A 20,072-nucleotide genomic window follows, 5' to 3' on the forward strand; every position below is an offset into this window, starting at 1 on the left:
AGAGAAAGTCAGAAAACAGAGGACATGGAAAGAGCAAGACTGGTGTTTGAAATATATTACCTGTTCCAAGTTTTGAAGGCATTGCTGGCACGTTTGAACAGATAACCTTCCATAACAATGCCATTTGCAGCATCTACGTTATATTCTAGCTTAGAATCATCATTGGAGAAATCCTAAACAAAATAACACATTAAAAAGTTTGTATGGTTTTTACTTATTTCCCTAGACAAATCTATCCTAGAGAAACAGCTCAAACAGTAGAAAAGCACTGTATTAGGATAGTGATATCAACAACATTCATAAGGGGAAGCCTAAATGTTCAATAATAGAAGAATGCTTCAACATATTAATGTATTGTAATTCAGTGGACTATTATGCAATAATACAAACAACTATACAGAATACACATTAAAAGAGAAAAACAAATATAAAAATTTTATAAATTATATAACCTGGATAAATAAAATGTACACACTGTGATTAAAATAATTTTTTACATTTTACATATTTACAAAATAATATGTAAAAAACAGACAAAGGGAACAACGTGATATTCTATGGGTGTTGTTTTAAATGTTTTCATTTAATCCCAATATTGATGTGTCTGCTAACAATTTTTTTAAAGGAATATATGTATTTCTACTTGGGATTAGTTAAATCTACCACTATTTTCTAAATCTATTACTATTATGGTAGTTTTATACTGTTATACTGTTCTTGGTAGAAACAATAACTCCACTATTTGGGGGTTCAAAAACTGAATTACAAAAAGTTTATTTTTGCAAAGAAGCACCATCACAGTGTGAAGAAGGCATTCCAAGCTCACTTTTTTATAAGGATTATAAAATCACTCATAGTTATCTTCAATCATCTAACCATTCTCGTTTTCACTTGAATGCAATTCAAACTTTCAATTTTCCTCCAAGGAGCCACTAAATTTTAAAATCAGAAATTCTATATTTAAAATATTTCCTGGTGAATTTCCAAAGTAATTTCAACAAAACTGAAAAATCATTGTGATGTCCAAATTGAAAACTCTAAAAAATCAGTCTTGAAACTTCAAAATTACTTCTGGACCAATAAGCAAAATTAGAATGCTATACTATTAGAGAGGAGTAGACTTTCCAACTCCTCTCTAATAGTATTTTGGTAGATTTGAAAGATTTTGGTAGAGACTGGATGACCATCTGCCAAGAACACTGGAATGCAGGGGTTCTGCACTGGAGGAGCAGAGTGATAATCACCTAAGAGCTTTCTAAATCTGAGAGTCCATGATGATGGGAAAAGGAAGCAGGTACACTTCAGAATTACACGCAAACACTGCTGATATATCTCAAAACTTAATCATGAAGGACATGATAATCCAAAATAATCAAATGAAATAATCTGTAAATAAACTGCTACATTTCTTTCTGCTTTTACTTTGGGGGGGGGGGGGGAATCAAGGAAATTTTAATTCCTTCATGTAAAATTTATTTGGAGCTTTTATTTAATTATGCTGACAAAATTATGTCAGCAATAGATATAATCAAGTTTGGCAACATTCCAAAGATTTCTTTGCAACATCAGAGGTTTGTCTTATCAGGAGAACTTGAAGCTTTGGTGTGGAGCCCAAGGAATATAAGGCAAGACAATGAAGGGACTCAAATGAAATTTTTCCTTTTGAAATTGCAAGCAAGACAAGAAGGACCACTATAAGCACTTTGATTCAAGATTATTTTGAAAGTCCTAGCCAGCAAGATAAACAAAAAGGAAAGGATTATTTGCAGACGATGTGACTGTTCACTTCACAGCCAAAAGAATTCAGAGGTATAGTAGTAGTAGTAGTAAAGAGAGCTTAAAAAGACTACTACTGGTTAAAAAATCAACACGCAAATATCAAATTTTATTCTAACAGACAACAAAAGTAAACAGTGAGAAAATATATTTTTAAAAGATAACATTTACAACAGTATTTCCAATACAAGAATCTAGAAATACACCTACCAGAAGATAAAGAAAACGATGAAATTTTATGAAGGGTATTTTAAAAAACAAATGAACAGAGAAATATTCAAAGCTCATGAACTGGAAGACATTTAAAATAAAGATATTAATTCTTCCCCAAATTCATTCACAGATCCAATGCAAAGCTATTTTTATGCAACCTGAAAAGCCACTGTATTTATATAGACATACAGAACTTTAGCAATTCACTTCGAAGAAGGGCAGGTAGGAGGCTTTGCTTTGTCAGATTACCAAGATATGCTTTAAAGCTAAAACAATTAAGATAGCATGGTACTGGTGTAATTAAGACAAAAAGACCAATGAAACAGAATAGAGAGTCTGAAACAGACCTCACATGTATGGAAATGTCCTATGTAAAAGAGTATACAACACTGAGTAGTTGGGGAAAAACAAACTTTTTAATAACTGAATCTAGATCATTAGCTACCAATGTGAAAATAAAAGGAAACTGGATCTCTACCTCAAACTACACACACACACACACACACACACACAATTACAGACTGATTAAAGGCCTAGATATAAAAAGCAGTTTCCCAGGTGGTGCTAGTAGGAAGAAGAATCCTCCTGCCAAAGACACAGACTCAATCCCTGGATTGGGAAGAGAGCATGAAAACCCACTGCAGTATTCTTGTCTAGAGATTCCCATGGACAGGAGCCTGGCAGGTTACAGTTCATAGAGTCGAAAAGAGTCAGACACAACTGAAGCGACTTAGCATGCACACACAAACACAAGATTTTACAGGAGATACATTGTTGTGATCTTGGGTTAGGAAGGACACAAAAGGCACCAAACAGAAAAGATATTTTTAAAACTATGTGAAAATTTAAAATGTATATACCCCAAAAGGGGACTAACGTCTAGAATATTTGAGGATATGATCAACAGTTAGTTAAGACAACCTGATGGAAAAGTGAGAGAAAGACTAACAGACATTTAACAAGGAGGATATCCAAATGACCAATAGACATCAGAGAAGGTCATTAGTGACTAAAGCATAAATTAAAACCACAAGATGTCCATATCTACTCACCAAAATAGGCAAAAAAAATTGAAAACTCTCACAATATGATGAGGTGGCAAAGAGCAACAGAAACTCTCACGCAGTTCTGCTTACCAAGAATGGTATAACATTTTGAAAAATAACAGCATTATCTACTAACTTTGAACATATATACACACACACACACACGCTATGACCCAGCAATCTTCTTCCTAGGTCTAAATCTATCAGAAATGCGTGCACATATCCAAAAGGCATGTACATGAATGTGCACAGCACCACTGTTTCTTCAACTGATCTATTTCAATTCCAAAAAATCTAAATAATTACATTAGACATACATTTCCTTGCTTTTTAGTTTGACTAGGTCTTTTCCTTTTTTTACCTGTAATGCAGCCTTGGGTCAGCATTTAAGGGCAAAAAAAAAAAAAGGTTAAGTGTTCATAATAAGCAAAAACAGCATTACTCTCTTTAAGGAAAACAATAACTAACCACTATTTAAAATCCAATTCATTAATCAGATTTAATGATCTACTACTCTTGGACATTCAGTATGACACTGATATACAATAGGGAAACGTATTAATAGATGCATAATATTCATTAAATAATTCAGTTTAAACAGTCACATGCTTCTAAATATCATGACCTCTCATTTTAATTAAAAATGATTGGTCCCAATTCTTAAAAATCTTTCCATAGTAATGTCATTAAAACAAGTTATCCAACCAAAAGTGATTCTAACTTTAAACAAAATAAAACATGGAGGCAGTCTTACCTGACTATAACTAGAAGAAATGAATTAAACATTATCTGGTAAAAAATCTTCCCCTTTTAAAAAAATGCTTCTCTTTGAGTATTAACAACCCATCACCAAAAAAAATTTAACTTTTATTACTGATTTCACTTTCATTTTTTTTTTCACTGACATCTTCTATATTAGATCTAGTTTACTGGCATTTTAAATTCTAAATAAACCATAACAAAAGTTGATTTGACTGCTTAATACCTAGAGGATAGATTTCTTAAAGCAATACTAGATGACATCTTTTTTGTCAGGTTATGGAGGTTATGATGGTTTGTCAGGTTTGGAGGTTATGATGGCAGTCCCCCACTACCAAAAATCATGCAGTCATGCTTCCCACATTTGGGGAAACTGCAGGAGAGGGATGGAGAAGCCTCCCCTTGGGAAAACCACCCTCATAATCGTGGTATTGCTCCTGCCAGGTAAGTACAGAAGACATCGTTTCACATCTTTTTTACACACATTCAACCGCTGGTTCTATCCTTTTATTTTCAGATGACTACACACACCAAAAAACAACCCACACTGATGACTACATAAAATACTATTATACTGAGTTCCAGGTATATCATATTCAAAGCTTTTAGCACAAAGAAATAAAACCTGGTTTCACATTTAAATCTTTTTTTAAAATCTTCATTTTTAAATACATATTTTTCAGATATTATTTTACCTAGGCTTAGGTAAGTTAACAAGAAATTCAAGTGAAACTTCAGCATCACTTGAGAGGGTAAGTGTTGCCTTAGAGAGACTGAAGCTGGAAATTGCTAGTTAACACACACACACATGTTTACAGGGGTTGGTGATATCTTGCATGCATGCAGGCTAGGTCGCTTCAGTCATGTATGACTCTTTGTGTCCCTATGGGCTGTAGCCCGCCAGGCTCCTCTGCCCATGGATTTCTCCAGGCAAGAATACTGGAGTGGGCTGCCATGCCCTCCTTCAGGGGATCTTCTGACCCAGGGATCAAACCCACGTCTCTTGTGTCTCCTGCATTGGCAGGTGGGTTGTTTACCACTCACCCCACCTGGGAAGCCCTGGTGATATCCTAACTGAAACTATAAGCAGCATTTTAAACTCTAGGCCTTCCCAGGTGGCCCGAGTGATAATAAACCCACTGGCCAACGCAGGAGACCTAAGAGGCGCAGGTTCAATCCCTGGGTCAAGAAGATGCCCTGGAGAAGGAAATGACAACCCACTCCAGTATTCTAGCGTGGAGAATTCCATGGACAGAGGAGCCTAGCAAGCCTCAGTCTATAGGGTGGTAAAGAGTTGTACACAACTGAAGTGACTTAGCATGCAAGGGCCACTTTTAAATCAGTTAAGGCCCTAAGAGACTGACTTTTTTATAAACTTGTTCAAGAGCATGGCTCTCAAATATTTTGATATAAAAGAAAAATAAAATACATACCTCAACACTGGAAAAATATTTTGTGTTTTACAAAAATGGAGGAATTCATCTATACAATTTAATTATTAAGGTAATTCAAAGAACTTACTTCAATGTGATACCTTGCTGAAACCAATAATCAAAAAATTGTATAAAAAGGGAATTAATCTCCTCTAACTCCTCCCCTCAAGTACCTTCTGTTGAATGGTGGAGTGTTTCTGCTCCATCTCTCTTTTCTCCTTTGCTGCATCTACAACCAGTCGGTCCAACTGCAAAAGAAAATAAAGAGTAAATAAGAGAGACTTAAAAGTTGAAAAAGAAAAGATACAATTACTTTTCAAAAATCATATTCCAAATAAGTCAGTCAACTTAGGTTTACCTAAAAAGGCATTTTGGCTACAACCATAAAATGAAAGTTCTTTTTTTTCTGGTTTCATATCCTCTTTGAGAATGTCTAAAACTCCTCTAGGGAAAATGTTTCTGAGAACAATCACATGTCAAGCAATTGTGACAGGTGGCCTTGTCTAGGGTACAACAATGATAATGAGTTCACTCCTTTAATTAAGGAGAATGACTCTAGATTAAATGGCCAGCTGATACCCTCAGCAATTCTAGCAGTTACTATCAAAGACAGAAGGAAGATATACTGGTGATTTTTTTTTCCCCAAAGAGCAAAATCTAGCAACTAATTTAATGTGTGCTGGCACTCACAAGTTCAACGTAACAGACACTTCCAATCACTCAAGATGCATGATGCTTTCAAGCTGGCTTCCCAGTATTATAATAAAATCTAAAAGGTAGAAAAAATAACTCAACAGATAAAAGAGAAAGAAAATAGAATAGAGTAGAGTAGAACAGGAAAGAAGTCATTCCTTAGGTCAAGGTATAAAATCATTAATTTTTCTTTTAAAAAAATTGTAAAAACTTATGAAATCATAAAATCCCATTTCATTCTTGTTCCTTTCCATCAGAAAAGAAATACCTGATTTCCAGTTTTATGACAAAAGCACTAGTTTCTTGAATTCCTCTTTGCTGAAGTAACAAACAATTAGGTTTAAAATACTCAGAGACTCATAAAGTTAGAAAATGAACTTATTTTCAGGGGAAGGGATAGTTAGGGGGTTTTGGATGGACATGTACACACTGCTATATTTAAAATATTTAAATATATTTAAAATACATCTAAAATGGTTAACCAACAAGGACCTAATACATAGCACACGGAACTCTGCTCAATGTTATGTGATAGTCTGAATGGGAGGGAGGTTTGAGGGAGAATGGATACGTGTATATGTACGGCTGAGTCCCTTCACTGTTCGCCTGAAACTATCACAACATTGTTAATCAGCTACGCCCCAATGCAAAATTTAAAATTCAAAAAAAAAAAAATAGATAAAATACTCCATTAGGTGTGTCTACTATCCTAAACTGTGATGTACATCATTTCATCTTTGAACACCCATCATCTTGAACTGACTAATGTGTGATAAATTAATAAATATGTTGATATCAACAAACTATGGAGAAAGATGAAGTAGTAAATGTCCAAATGACTTCATTTATATCCTTTAAGAACAAAACTGAAAAAGGCCTTCTTAAAAGACTATGTGATGTTTATTGACTCTCTATCACAAATGGTGTTTTTTTTCCTATAGGAGACTAATTCTGGCCACAGAATCTTAATTATCACTGAATAATAATAAAAAACCAAAAGAAAATATATGGAAACAGAACTATCACTACTACAAAATACTTTATTTAGATGGCAACTATACTACTCTACTTTGGGATCTAAGGCATACACACCATAGTGACATGTCACACTGATTTAACGGGTAATGCTGCACTAGGAAAATGTTTGTCCTCAATGGTTTCTTAGAGTGAATGAGTGGAATAATCATTATACCCTGGTTTTACAGCCTTTAATTGAATGACATATAAATGTTTTTCATACATTCAGGTTGAACTGCAGTAGAAGGCACTTCCAAGATTCAAACTGATATTTAAAAACTTGCATGCACACACCTTCCACACCAGTACTACAATGCCAGTGATGGTAGTAAACTGTCAGATTGGTAGTAAATTTCTCAACTGTATCCCACTCCACTGCTGTTACAGCAGAAAAGAGAGAAAATTCTTTCTCCCTCTGTCGGGGCAAACGTATAAAGAAAAAGATATCTTTCAACACGGTGAAGTGTTGGAAGACGAATGAGTTGGAGAGATGCAAAGGCTGGCAGTCCTGTCTTCTAGGTGCTGGATACTGGATCAGGAAGGGAACTGGAGCAAAGCAGCGCGTGTCCTGTGTTTCTATTAGTATTGCACATATGAGGTTAATAGACGCTGTAACTAACCAGGTGCCCCCAATCCTCTACTTATATTCTGAATCTCATCCACTCCTACCACCTCAAATTTCAATACTTCTTTTTTTGCTTTTCAAATTATCCCATTCCCACTTGTTTTAAATTTGTGCAAATTTAATAAATAGAATAATACCTTAAATAAAATCTTCCTAAAGCCCACACTCCTCTCTAGTTACCAACTTCTCTCTCTCTTTCCTTCACAATACAACTTCTTAAAAAGTTCTCCCTGTTCTCCACTTGCCCATATCATATTCATCTATCCATGGTAATTTAGCTTTTACCTCTTAGACCCTCAACTCTGACAGAAGTAACAAATAACCTTCTTGTTGCTAAATCTAAGAGGCAATTCTCAGACCTAGGTTTACTCGACCCTCTTTCCAGTCATTGAACTGACAACCAACCCCATCTTTTTGAGACACACTTTCCTTGTCTTTTGCTACCATGGTCTCCTGGTTTTCCACCTCTCTCCCATCAATGTTCTCATGGAGCCCTCTTACCTAGCCATTTCTTAAAAGTAGGTCATTCTGAGGGATCTGTCCCAAGTCAAATTCTCTTTTATTCCACACTTGTGGACCTTGACCTTAATTTACAAAATTAAAAATATTGGGCATGGTGCTTGGTCACTTATCTTTTTTTTAAATAGGTTCATGTTTTTGAAATATCTATTAACTCTCCTTGGTTTAATTCACACACTCCTGTGACTGCAATTAGCAATTATATACTACTGACTCTTTTAATGTTTCTCTCTCTTGAATTTTAGATATACCCACTTATTCCCAAACTCAACACATTTCAACTTCTCATGTCCCTCCACTCTAGAATTGACTACATATTCCTCAAGTCTATCTATTTATCTCCACTCCTACTGCCATGACTGCAGTTCCAGATACCATAAACTAGCACCTCCAACCAGGCCAAACACTATAGGCACTAGAGTTTAGATGCTTCTCAGAGACGTGCAAAATTACCTGAGACCTTGGAGCGTAAAAACTGCAAAACTGAAATTAATCCATGTCAAAATATACAATTACTGACACTAGTCAACTACAATCCAATGCATTTTTTTATATTGTACTTAATGTAAGATGAGGGTAAAATCTAATGTTTACTAAGATGTCGGGAGTACCTAGAGGACTTCCCTGGTGGCTCAGATGGTAAAGAATCTGCCCACAATGCAAGAGACCCGGGTTCGATCCCTGGGTCATAAAGATCCCCTCAAGAAGGGAATAGCAACCCACTCCAGTATTCTTGCCTGGAGAATTCCACGGACTTTCGAGTAGTAGCTGAGGAGCCCGGGGCCTGGCGGGCTACAGTCCATGGGTCGCAGAGTCGGACACAACTGAGCAACTTACACACAACACCAAGGGCCTGGGAAGGTCCTGTCTTCTTCCCAAATCTGGGTTGGATATACTACCTATATGTTGCAGTAACACATGTGGTGGAGACAGCTATCTATCTCCCATATCCATTCTCTCTTCCTTTCTTAACAACAAAATCCCCAAATTCTAGTAGGTTAACATGGTTACCTGCATTAACACTATTTCCCAGCTTTTCTTAAAGCTAGTGGGACAATGGAACATATGCAGAAGTGGCATATACAATTCCTGCGAACTATGCTGAAAGAGAGGGAACAAATCTTTCTTTTCCCCTCCACCCTATTGGCTACAATTTGGATATGATGGCTAAAGCCTGATAAACCACTCTGAACCACTAGGTAGAATCCAAAGATATAATAAGCCTGGGTCCCTACAGATTAAGTGACCACTATACTAGACCTTTGATTTTACATAAAAGCAATGAAATTCTATCCTGTTTAAAGCTCCTGCTGTTTGTGGTCTTTTATCACATGCAAACAAAATCTAATCTCAATTTATATACCCAGATAGGGCACTTAGCACAGAGATTAACAGTGTGGTAACCTGTTATTTTCTTCCAGTACATTAAGCTCTGTAGAGGCAGGGAAGAGCAATTCTATAATTCATGGCATATACCTTACACACCACCTTTCCCCCACAACAGCTCAACACACACAAACACACACACATGCATGCACCATATTTATTTTTGGTCAATGAATGCAATTATCATTCTGCTCTTACTTTTTCCCCATTTCTCTAAATTCTATTTTACATCCTTAATCCCTTTCCTCAAAAAGTAATCTGAACCATTTTGGGAAAGCCAACTGAAAATTGACAGAAATCCAGAAAACTCACCAGTCAACAAAAAAGAATGTCTGGGAACAGATTTAACATGAAATTCTGACTGTTGCTATTGTTGTTTAGTTGCTCAGTCTTGTCGGACTCTATCGCAACCCCATGGACTGGAGCCCATCAGTCTCCTCTGTCTATGGGATTTCCCAGGCAAGAATACAGGAGTGGGTTGCCATTTCCTTCTTCAGTGGATCTTCCCAACCCAGGGATCGAACCTGTGTCTCCTGCATTGGCAGGTGGACTTTTTACCACTGAGCCATCAGGGAAGCCTGAAGGTCTCATCAGATAATCAAAAATAATTTGGACATAATAAAATTTCTATATAATATTCTTATATATAGTTCATGCATGTCTATGGGTATATATAATGAAAAAGTTACCTAGAGTCTTTTAATCTTAAATTTCTAAACTTTATTATTATTCAGGGACTTCCCTGGTGGTCCAGTGGCTGGGATTCCATGCTCCCAATGCAGGGAACTGGATCTGATCCCTGGTCAGGGAACTAGGTCCCATATGCCTGCCACAACTAAAACCCAGGATAGTCAAATAAATAAATAAATACTTTAAAAATAAAATTTTATTATTCAAAGTAGCAAAACACAAATATCTTTGAAAATAAAAAAAGAGTTAAAACTAAAATACCAATTAGGACAGTAACTCAATAATCCAAATGTAAGAATCAAAAAAATAAATCCAGCTATGTATACTGTAAAACAAATACTTTGTTTTAAAATTCTTCTTCTCAGAACCCTTATATAACTATCTACAACATATTCTTTAACTTTAATCTCATTTTTGGTTACACATTGGACTCACATAAATCTGCTATAAAAACACCAAACTTCTACACTAAATAAACTAAATGTCAAATTTTCCAATTTGCTTAATCTCTTTGAAAATACAGGTACTAGAACAAAGACAACAAAACAAACAACTCAAACTACATCAAACTAAAAAGTTTCTGCACAGCAAATGAAACCGTCATCAAAATGAAAATGCAACCAACCAAATGGCAGAAAATATTTACAAATCGTATATTTCATAAGAGGTTAATATCTAAAATATATAAAGAACTTGACAATGCAACAGCAAAAAAAAAAAAAAAAATCCAATTAAAAAATGAGGAGAGGACCTAAACAGACATTTTCCCATGGAAAACACACTGATGGCAAACAAGGGGCCAAAAGTCACTAATCACGAAAGACTTCAAATTAAAACCACAACGCGCTAACCCCTCACATCTGTTAGAATGGCTGTCATCAAAGACAAGATTGTCAAGGATGTGTACTGATGATGAGAATGAAATTGGTGCAGCCACTATTAAGAACAGTATGGAGGTTCCTCAAAAAAATGAAAATAGAACTACAATATGATCCAACAATTCCACTCATAGGCATTTATCTGAAGGAAATGAAGACACTAACTTGAAAAGGTATCTGCATACCCACACTCACTGAAGCATTACTTAGCCAAGATATGAAAGTAACCTAAGTGTCCATCAGTAGATGAATTAAAAAATGTGGTATAAATATACAATGCAGTATTATTCACCCGTAAAAAAGGGGGAAGGCTGCCTTTTGCAACATGGATGGATCCTGAGGGCATTACACTAAGTTAAATAAGTCAGACAGAGAAAGACAACTACTGTGTGATCGCAACGAACTAATAAATGGAATTAAAAAAAAATAGAACTAATAGAAAGAACAGATTGGAGATTGCTAGAGGTGGGTTTTGGGGGTGGGCAAAATGGGAGATGGGGGTCAAAAGGTACGAAACTTCCAGCTGTAAAGTAAACAACTCCTGGGGATGTCAAAGACAAATACTGTATTATATATTTGAAAGTTGCTAAGAGAGTAGATCTTAAAAGTTCTCATCAGAAAAAATAATGTGTAACTATGTAAGGTAGATGTTAACTAGATTTATATGGTGATGATCATTTTGCAGTATATACATACTAACATATTAAATTATTTTATTGTATACCTGAAATGAAAATGTCAAATGTATACACTTTTAAAAAAAAAATACAGATATTGGTATATAATACAGAAACAAGAAGTACAGTACATTACCTGTGCACCAAGATCCTTCATATAGGGCCCAAGTTCACTAAATAGATCATATCCTTGATGGAAGAAAGCCAAATGGGCATACATAAAGGATAACATCTAAAGGAGGAAAAAATGATCATCATTTTTGAATCAATTCTTAAATAAATATTCTGAAACTTCCTATGTACTGTTAAAAAATTATTTCACCAGAGCACAAAATATCAAACCATTTAAAATTAAGCTGAATCATTTTTCTTAAAAGGTTGCAATAATTCAAAAAATCAAGTTTTCAATAGTGTCACCATCTTTCCAGGTACATTATAAAATGTTTATGTATCTTTCAACCAAACTCACTGGCAAAATCTTAAATTACAAATAAAACATCAAAAGATTAGAAGGTGATATAAGAAGCTCTCAAAACAATCACAAACACTTTACAACAACCTGTAGATCACTAAACATAACATGAAATAGGGGAAATGCTCATTTTTTTTCTCAAAATACCAAAATAAAACGAGGCAACAGGCTTCGCCAATAAGGAGATTTTGTTATATTCATTCCCCAAATCCAAAACTGTCATTAATGGGTTAAGATTTTTTCTGTTTTCCTAAATTTTAACTATTCATGAGAGGAAAAAAAACACTCATTTTTACTAGTTAAGTTTTCACATTAGAAGGAATTAAACAACTCAATCACAGGACTGAAAGCATCCTCTGAACAGCCATGTTATTTTTAGCAAAAAGAGACATCTGTTTAATTCTCTGAAATCTAAAATAGGTCATAAGGTCCTTAATACTAAAAAATCCTTCAAAAGAAATTATTTTGAAAGAGAAAAACCAATAAAATAAAAAACAAAGGGACAAAAGTGACAAAAGGGCAAAGCTCACTAAAAGATGATCCTGGAATTAGATAATGTTAGTTGTACAACTTTGTGAATATGATTTTTTTTAATTATGCTTAATTTATATATATATAATTATACATAAAGAATAGTTACAAGTACATAAAAATGTAAAATATGCCTACACATCAATGTGCCTACACATCAATGTGCCTACACATCAATGTAAAATGTGCCTACACATCAAAATACATGGGAAGTGTATTAAAAGATAAATAATAAACTAGGAAAAAGCATATGACAAAGGGTTAATAGTCTTAATAGGTAAGAAATGTTACAAATTAATATGAAAAACATGAAAATCCCAACAGGAAAAGAGACAAAGGACATAAACAGAAAACATAAATGACCAAGAAATAAAAGGGGGGGGGGGGAGAGACAATCATGCTCATTCATATCAAAGAAATGCAAAATTAAACAATGAGATGAAATTTTCTATCTTTCAAATTATGGGTAGAGTGGGAAAAATCAACACCCAGTGTTGGTAAAAGATGTAAAAATGTTACTCTCACACACTATTAGTGAAAATTTTGTGTAACCCTTATAACTTGACAATACTTTTTAAAAAGTCTCAATAAATGCTTAAATCCTCTAAGTAATTGCTTACCTTAATCTATCTGAAAGAAATCATCATATTATTCATTAGGATGATCACTATATAATGCTACATTTCATGTCAAAAACAGGGAAATTACTTAAAAGTCCATTAATGGGTAAAGTTAAATTATGGTATATTCAAGGTGAGAATATTAAAAAGCAGAGACATTACTCTGCCAACAAAGGTCTGTCATGTCAAAGCTATGGTTTTTCCAGTAGTCATGTATGGATGTGAGAGTTGGACTATAAAGAAAGCTGAGTGCAGAAGAAGTGATGCTTTTGAACTGTGGTGTTGGAGAAGACTTTTGAAAGTCCTTGGACTGCAAAGAGATCCAACTAGTCCATCCTAAAAGAAATCAGTCCTGAATGTTCACTGGAAGGACTGATGTTGAAGCTGAAACTCCAACACTTTATCACCTGATGCGAAGAACTGACTCACTGCAAAAGACCCCGATGCTGGGAAAGATTGAAGGTAGGAGGAGAAGGGGACGACAGAGGATGAGGTGGTTGGATGGCATTACTGACTCGATGGACATGGGTTTGGATAAACTCCCAGGAGTTGGTGATGGACAAGGAGGCCTGGCATGCTGCAGTCCATGGGGTCGCAAAAGGACACGGCTAAGTGACTGAACTGAACTGAACAAGGTCAGAAAACTGTAACCCACAAACTATATCCAGCCCCACTACCTGTTTTTGGATGGCCAAAGGGCTAACAATGGTTTTTGCATTTTTAAATGGTTAAGGAAAATGAAAAAAAGACACGATATATTAACGACATAGAAATTATGTAAAATTCTAACTTTCATGTTGATATTGGAACAGTCATGCCATTCATTTACATACTGTCTATGACTGCTTTCTCATTACAATAGCACAGCTGAACAATTGCAACACAGATCATATGGACCCCCTAATCTAGTATGTTTACTACCAGGCCCTTCATAAAAATGTTTGCTCATCTCTATAATATTCACAAGGAAGAATTCTATCTAGCCACAAAGGTCATCATTAAATAAAAAAATATTTAATAACACATGATGATTTTGGAGTGTATTAGTACAAAAAAAAATTACAGAAGAATATGTAGGAATGACTCCTATTTTGTTTTGCTTTAAAAAAATTAAACAGAATTTTAAAAGGTATATATAAATGTTCATGCACACACAAATAGGCACACACATACACATAAAAAAGACAAAAATTACATCAGCCACAACAGTGGTTCTCTCTTGGTAGTGGCATTTGTAGTATTTTTATTCTTTCTTCATGCATTTTATTTTCTAATTTTCTACAAATAATACACACTGCTCTCAATCTGGAAAAGGAAGTGGATGTAAACAGGAAGTATAATGTACTCATCTGATTAGAAATAACATACATATTAACAGAGAATTTAGGAAAAAGCTAGGTGGGGACAAGGATCAATAACAATTTCAGTAAACCTTTTGAAGGAAAAAAAAACTTCAGTGAACAAAATCAGAGGAGAAATTGTTTCTAAGGGTCTCAAAATACAAAAGACTATAGTGTCCACACCACTACCATCCTCTGCCCACCTTCTTGTTAACTTTAAGACGGAAAAAAAAAAAAAAGGCAAATAAGAAAATCACTGTTCTCATGCCTTCACATTTCAACTCATTTGTTTTCTACCTGCATTCCGAAAAGCTGATACATCATCAACAACCCTAAGGGGAAAATTCTATAAAATGATGCTATTTATGTATGCCCTCAATCTCAAATATGTAAATGTCTGCTTTAAGGAACTTACAATATATTAATGGATGAGACATATATAAATAAATATAACAGAAAAAAATTTGAAAAAAAAAGACAAAAAAGTGGTTTAGTGACATGTAAGAAGTATACAAACATCATTAAGAAGATTATAAACCTGGAATAAATAAGTCAATAAATAAACATATATACACATACACATGATGCTATTTTAAACACTTAAATATATACATTTAACTTCATATTAAAATATACAGAACATCATTTCAATAAATATCTTACTGATTTCAGGATTTCTGATCTCCTTTTTGATTGAAGGACATTAATCTGAGGGAAAAACAAACTTGGTTAATCAACTATGCACTATTTAAAAAACTAATCCAGAATGCAATGTTGTAAAATTTGCTTATTCTAATTGTTTAATACTTTTCCAGAAAAGTAAATAAAAACAAAGTTCAAGTTTTTCAGCTTTTGACCTGCTTTTTGCAAAAACAGTTAAAGACAAACATACCAATGAAACTCTCATAATTTTTCAACTCAAAGAGAAACTGGCCATGTTTAAATCATAAAATTGTACTGTACTGATAAAACTATCAACTTGATAAACTTTCAAATTTCTTAGAATTCCATCTTTTCTCCACTCTCATCTAATCACTCTTTCAACATACATCCTTAATACAAATTCTCACCACTTTCATCACTACCACCAATTGCCATTATCTTTTCCTGACTGTTACTATAGTCTAAACTAGTGTGTTTCCACTCTTTTGACTCCTTACACTTCATTCTGCACACAGCAACCAGAGTGCTTTTTTAAGCAATAAATAAGATCATGCATGTTTATCTGAAAACCTTCCAACTCCCAACCTACAACTCCCTATTGCAGCCTACAAGGCCCTTTGTGAAGAGGCCCCTGCTACCTCTCCAACCTAATTTTCTTCTACAGTACTTTCGCCTTTTCTGTACTCCAACCACAGCCCAAGACTATTCCCACCTCAAGGCCTTCATCCTATTTGTTTTGTCCTCATATCATGATTTTCTGTCCAAACGGGCATGAGGCTCTTATCCATAAGGTCCAAACTTAAATACTACCTCTTCACAAAGGTCCAAAGTAGGCCTTCAAACATCTTTACTGTATCAACCCTATTTATTTTCCTTTTAGTATTCTTAACTACCTTGTATTTTATTTACTTATGTCATTTACCTAGCTAAAAACATAAGTTCCATCAGATCACAGTCTTGCCTTATTCCCAGTTGTATTCTCCAAATTGTATATATTAAGCACTCAATAAATATTTGTTAAACAAATTAATAGACCATAAATAAATGTTAATTAGACCAAACTATTGAAAGATCAGTAATTACAAAAGTTGCCTTCTATGGTTTCTCTCCCAACTTTAGAAATTCACAACAAGCATTTCATTTTTGTCTGTTATTATATATCAACTTAGTGAAATAAAATGTTTACAAAAAAGAATCATTCATTCTTTGCTAGAACTTCCAAAAGATTACAGAATATCTACCCTTTTAATATGTCCTTCCCACTGAATATTTTACATATTATAAGATAATTTTAAAGCATTGATCAGAAAACAAAAACAGGCCCCCAAAAATCTAATAACGTTGCTTACCTAAGCACTAGTTTATTCTGCATGTCTGTTTCAAGGTCTATTCAGTTTTGAGAACTAAAATAGTAACTTCCAAATGCTCTAAGTAAAAGCTTAGAAAAATGTTAAAAATACTTCTGTTTGACAATGAAAAACAGCATACACTTGAAAAAAAAAAGTATACTAAAATATTTAGAGAAGTTAAAGCATGACAAACTAAATTTTGAATATTTATTACCTAGTATTCTCTAAAACAGAGAGTTTGGCCTTATAATGAAATAATAACAACAGTTCTCATTAGAAAAAATCAAACAAATAACTTATAAGAGAGGTGAAGTACTAACTTGGATAGTTTACAATGTGTAAATTTGACAATAATTAATATTTTAGCAAACTGCTCCCTCCCCATATAAAATTTAAAATTAAGTCATTCACTCTTTCAAAAAACATTACCTATCTACTTTCTAACCACTGGACTAGACAGAAGGGATATAACCTAGGTGTAAGAAAGACGTATTAATAAATAATCACAATAAATGAGAGAAGTGCTCTAACAGCAATGTGTATGACAATAATGTGGCAGCAGAGAGGAAACAGAGACAAGATGACTCATATGCCGGGAGAAGTCTGAGTGGTTCTGACCACAGAAAACAAAATGGATTGCTAAAGAGCAGGTTAAAAGTAATGCAGGAAAGATCAATTTTTATGAGAACATCTTAATACTCCAGAAAAGAAACAAGAAGAATTCAGGCTGCAGCAGAGTGAGAAAGAACAGATTTAAGAGTACATAGAACTTCTCAAGGCAATTTCGATTGTTACTTGTAGTAGCTAAGAATGAGGAGAATATCTAGTATGATTCTCCAAGTCTGACTTCTGTGATTAAGAGGGTAACACCACTCAGTTTGGTAACGGCAGCCATTTGAGAAGACAGACTTCAGTTTTGGACACAAAAGGGACAAAGTACTTCGGGAGAAAAGTAGATTTCATCATCTATATATGGTAATAATTCAAGCAAAGAACATGATGAAACTATAAGGGAAATCATAAAGTCAAAAAACAGGAAGACCAAAGATGGAACCCTAAAAGTCAGATTGAAAAGGTGCACAAAGGAGAGAAACCCAAGGTGGAAACTGAAAAGAAACAGAGTTATGATGACGACCTAAAAGTGGTTTAAGATCAAGATGAAAGGTCTCAAGAAAAAGGGTGCAGTCTATTTCAGTGGAACACAATAGTCAAGTCGGTTAAAAAGTAAAATATTTCTAATGAATAAGACCTTAATGCAAGCCATTTCAGAAGAATGGGGTAGACAGACTCTCAGTGCTCATACTATAGCAGGAAGTGGTACAAGTGTGAGATAGATAAGAGGAAATAGGAAATACAGACTACTCCATTCTAGAAGTCTTTAATTAATAGACTGTACTTTTTAAAATTTATCCTCCTGCTTACTGAATAGGAACTTAATAGAAAAAAATCCTAAGGTCATTTTCTACTATTTTTGCAAAGTTATCTGGGTAGTTTCTAAACACAAATTTGCAACATGGTTACTTCAGGTTTTTTTTTACAAAATACTCTGTGACCATTGTTAAGTCAACCATCTATAGGGACTTCTCTGTCTTAGATCACCTGGCATCTTACCAAATATCCATCTCTACTTTTAAAAAGTAGCACCTAATGCAAATATGGGAGAAGGCAGTGGCACCCACTCCAGCACTCTTGCCTGGGAAATCCCATGGACGGAGGAGCCTGGTGGACTACAGTCCAGGGGGTCGCTGAGAGTCTGACACGACTGAGCGACTTCACTTTCACCCTTCATTTTCATGCCCTGGAGAAGGAAATGGCAACCCACTCCAGTATTCTTGCCTGGAGAATCCCAGGGGTGGGAGCCTGGTGGGCTGCTGTCTATGGGGCCACACAGAGTCGGACACGACTGACGTGACTTAGCAGCAATGCAAATATGAGAACATTATTTCTAGAAATATTTTCCATTTGGCACTATGGTAAGCCCTTTGTATCTCTAGAATCTACTCTAAAGAAATAATCAGAAATGTTGCAAGAGATTTGTATACAAAGATATTATTATCATTTATATTTATTGAAAACTGTATTTTCAGTATTGCCAGCAAAAACTGACAATTATACAACTAATAACTGGATATTAACTAAATTGACACAGTATATTCATAGAATAAAATATAGCAATTAATAACCCTTTTAATGATATTTAGACAAGGAGAAATAATAATGTTAAGTGAGCAGGGGAAGAAATCAGAACTTAAGGTATACACACATATATAGGGCATACACAGATAAACACCCAGACACATGAAAATTTTTCACGAAAGAACATGGTTTAATTTCAAACTAAAAGAAGTAGCATTATTTATTCCCTTCAATGCAATCACTCAAAAAAAACAACATGCTTGGTGGTGGTGGTTTAGTCGCTAAGTCCGACTCTTGCGACCCCGTGGACTATAGCTTGCCAGGCTCCTCTGTCCATGGGATTTTCCAGGCAAGAATACTGGAGTGGATTGCCATTTCCTTCTCCAGGGGATCTTCCTGACCCAGGAACTGAACCCGGGTCTCCTGCATTGCAGGCAGATTCTTTGCCAACTGAGCTATGAAGGAAGCCCAACAACATGTTTAGCAAGCAATTTTTGAAAACATATAATAAACAAACCTGAAGTACATAATCGAGGGCTATGTGTCGAAAACATTTTCTTGTTGCTGTCAGAATGTTTGTGGCTTCTTCAACTTCATGCTGTTTGTTTCTCTGCACTTGAGCATTTTTTACTAATGCATTTTCTTTTTCTTCACTGACTTTTTCAAACTGCTTCTTGGCATCTTTGAATTTTCTGAGATCTCTAAAAAAATTAAAATAGTGAAATTTTTATAAAACTTTCTGGATCAAACACTTTACCAAAATAACATTTAAAATTTTATTCTTATGTTGCTCTATTTATTTATTTATTTGACACTCAATAGCTCTTCCAACTAATACATATATTAGTCTATGAGCATATAATATTCCCTAATATAGTCAGTTAGCATTTCCTGACTTAAATCTATACTATTCAAATTAAAAAATAAATTATCAAATTAACATTACAGAAACATAAAAGGCTAAGTTAATTTGTTTTTTCTAAAGACAAATTTTGGGACATACACCAATATCTAACCAAATAATTTTTAAACAGTAGTATATACCACAGGGAACTTATTAAAAAATGCAAGTTCCAAGGGTCCTCTCCCAGAGATTATAACTCTTTGTGTTTTGGGGATAAGCTCTGGAAATCTAAGGGATTTTCTTAAGACAAGTCCTTGATTTCCTGTTATTGGTGGTCCTGTTGTTTTAGTCACTGAGTCCTGTCCGACTCCTCTGAGGCCCCATGGACTTTAGCCTGTCATGTTC

The 20,072-nt window shown here is 34.6% G+C and overlaps 1 protein-coding gene and 1 pseudogene across 1 annotated transcript in view; both read right to left on the reverse strand.

Moving 5' to 3' along the window:
* ACAP2 (ArfGAP with coiled-coil, ankyrin repeat and PH domains 2) overlaps positions 1-20,072 on the reverse strand; it is a 154,284-nt gene that overhangs the window by 40,010 nt on the left and 94,202 nt on the right. The window contains exons 6-10 of the mRNA XM_061166864.1: positions 19,341-19,524; positions 15,339-15,383; positions 11,849-11,944; positions 5,401-5,475; positions 61-173 (exon numbers count right to left, since the gene is read on the reverse strand). Coding sequence (XP_061022847.1) covers positions 61-173; positions 5,401-5,475; positions 11,849-11,944; positions 15,339-15,383; positions 19,341-19,524 — 513 coding nt within the window. The remainder of the gene's footprint in view (positions 1-60; positions 174-5,400; positions 5,476-11,848; positions 11,945-15,338; positions 15,384-19,340; positions 19,525-20,072) is intronic.
* LOC133074332 (U1 spliceosomal RNA) lies at positions 4,101-4,246 on the reverse strand (annotated as a pseudogene).

This window comes from Dama dama, chromosome 19 (genome assembly GCF_033118175.1).
Source record: "Dama dama isolate Ldn47 chromosome 19, ASM3311817v1, whole genome shotgun sequence".
NCBI lineage: Eukaryota > Metazoa > Chordata > Mammalia > Artiodactyla > Cervidae > Dama > Dama dama.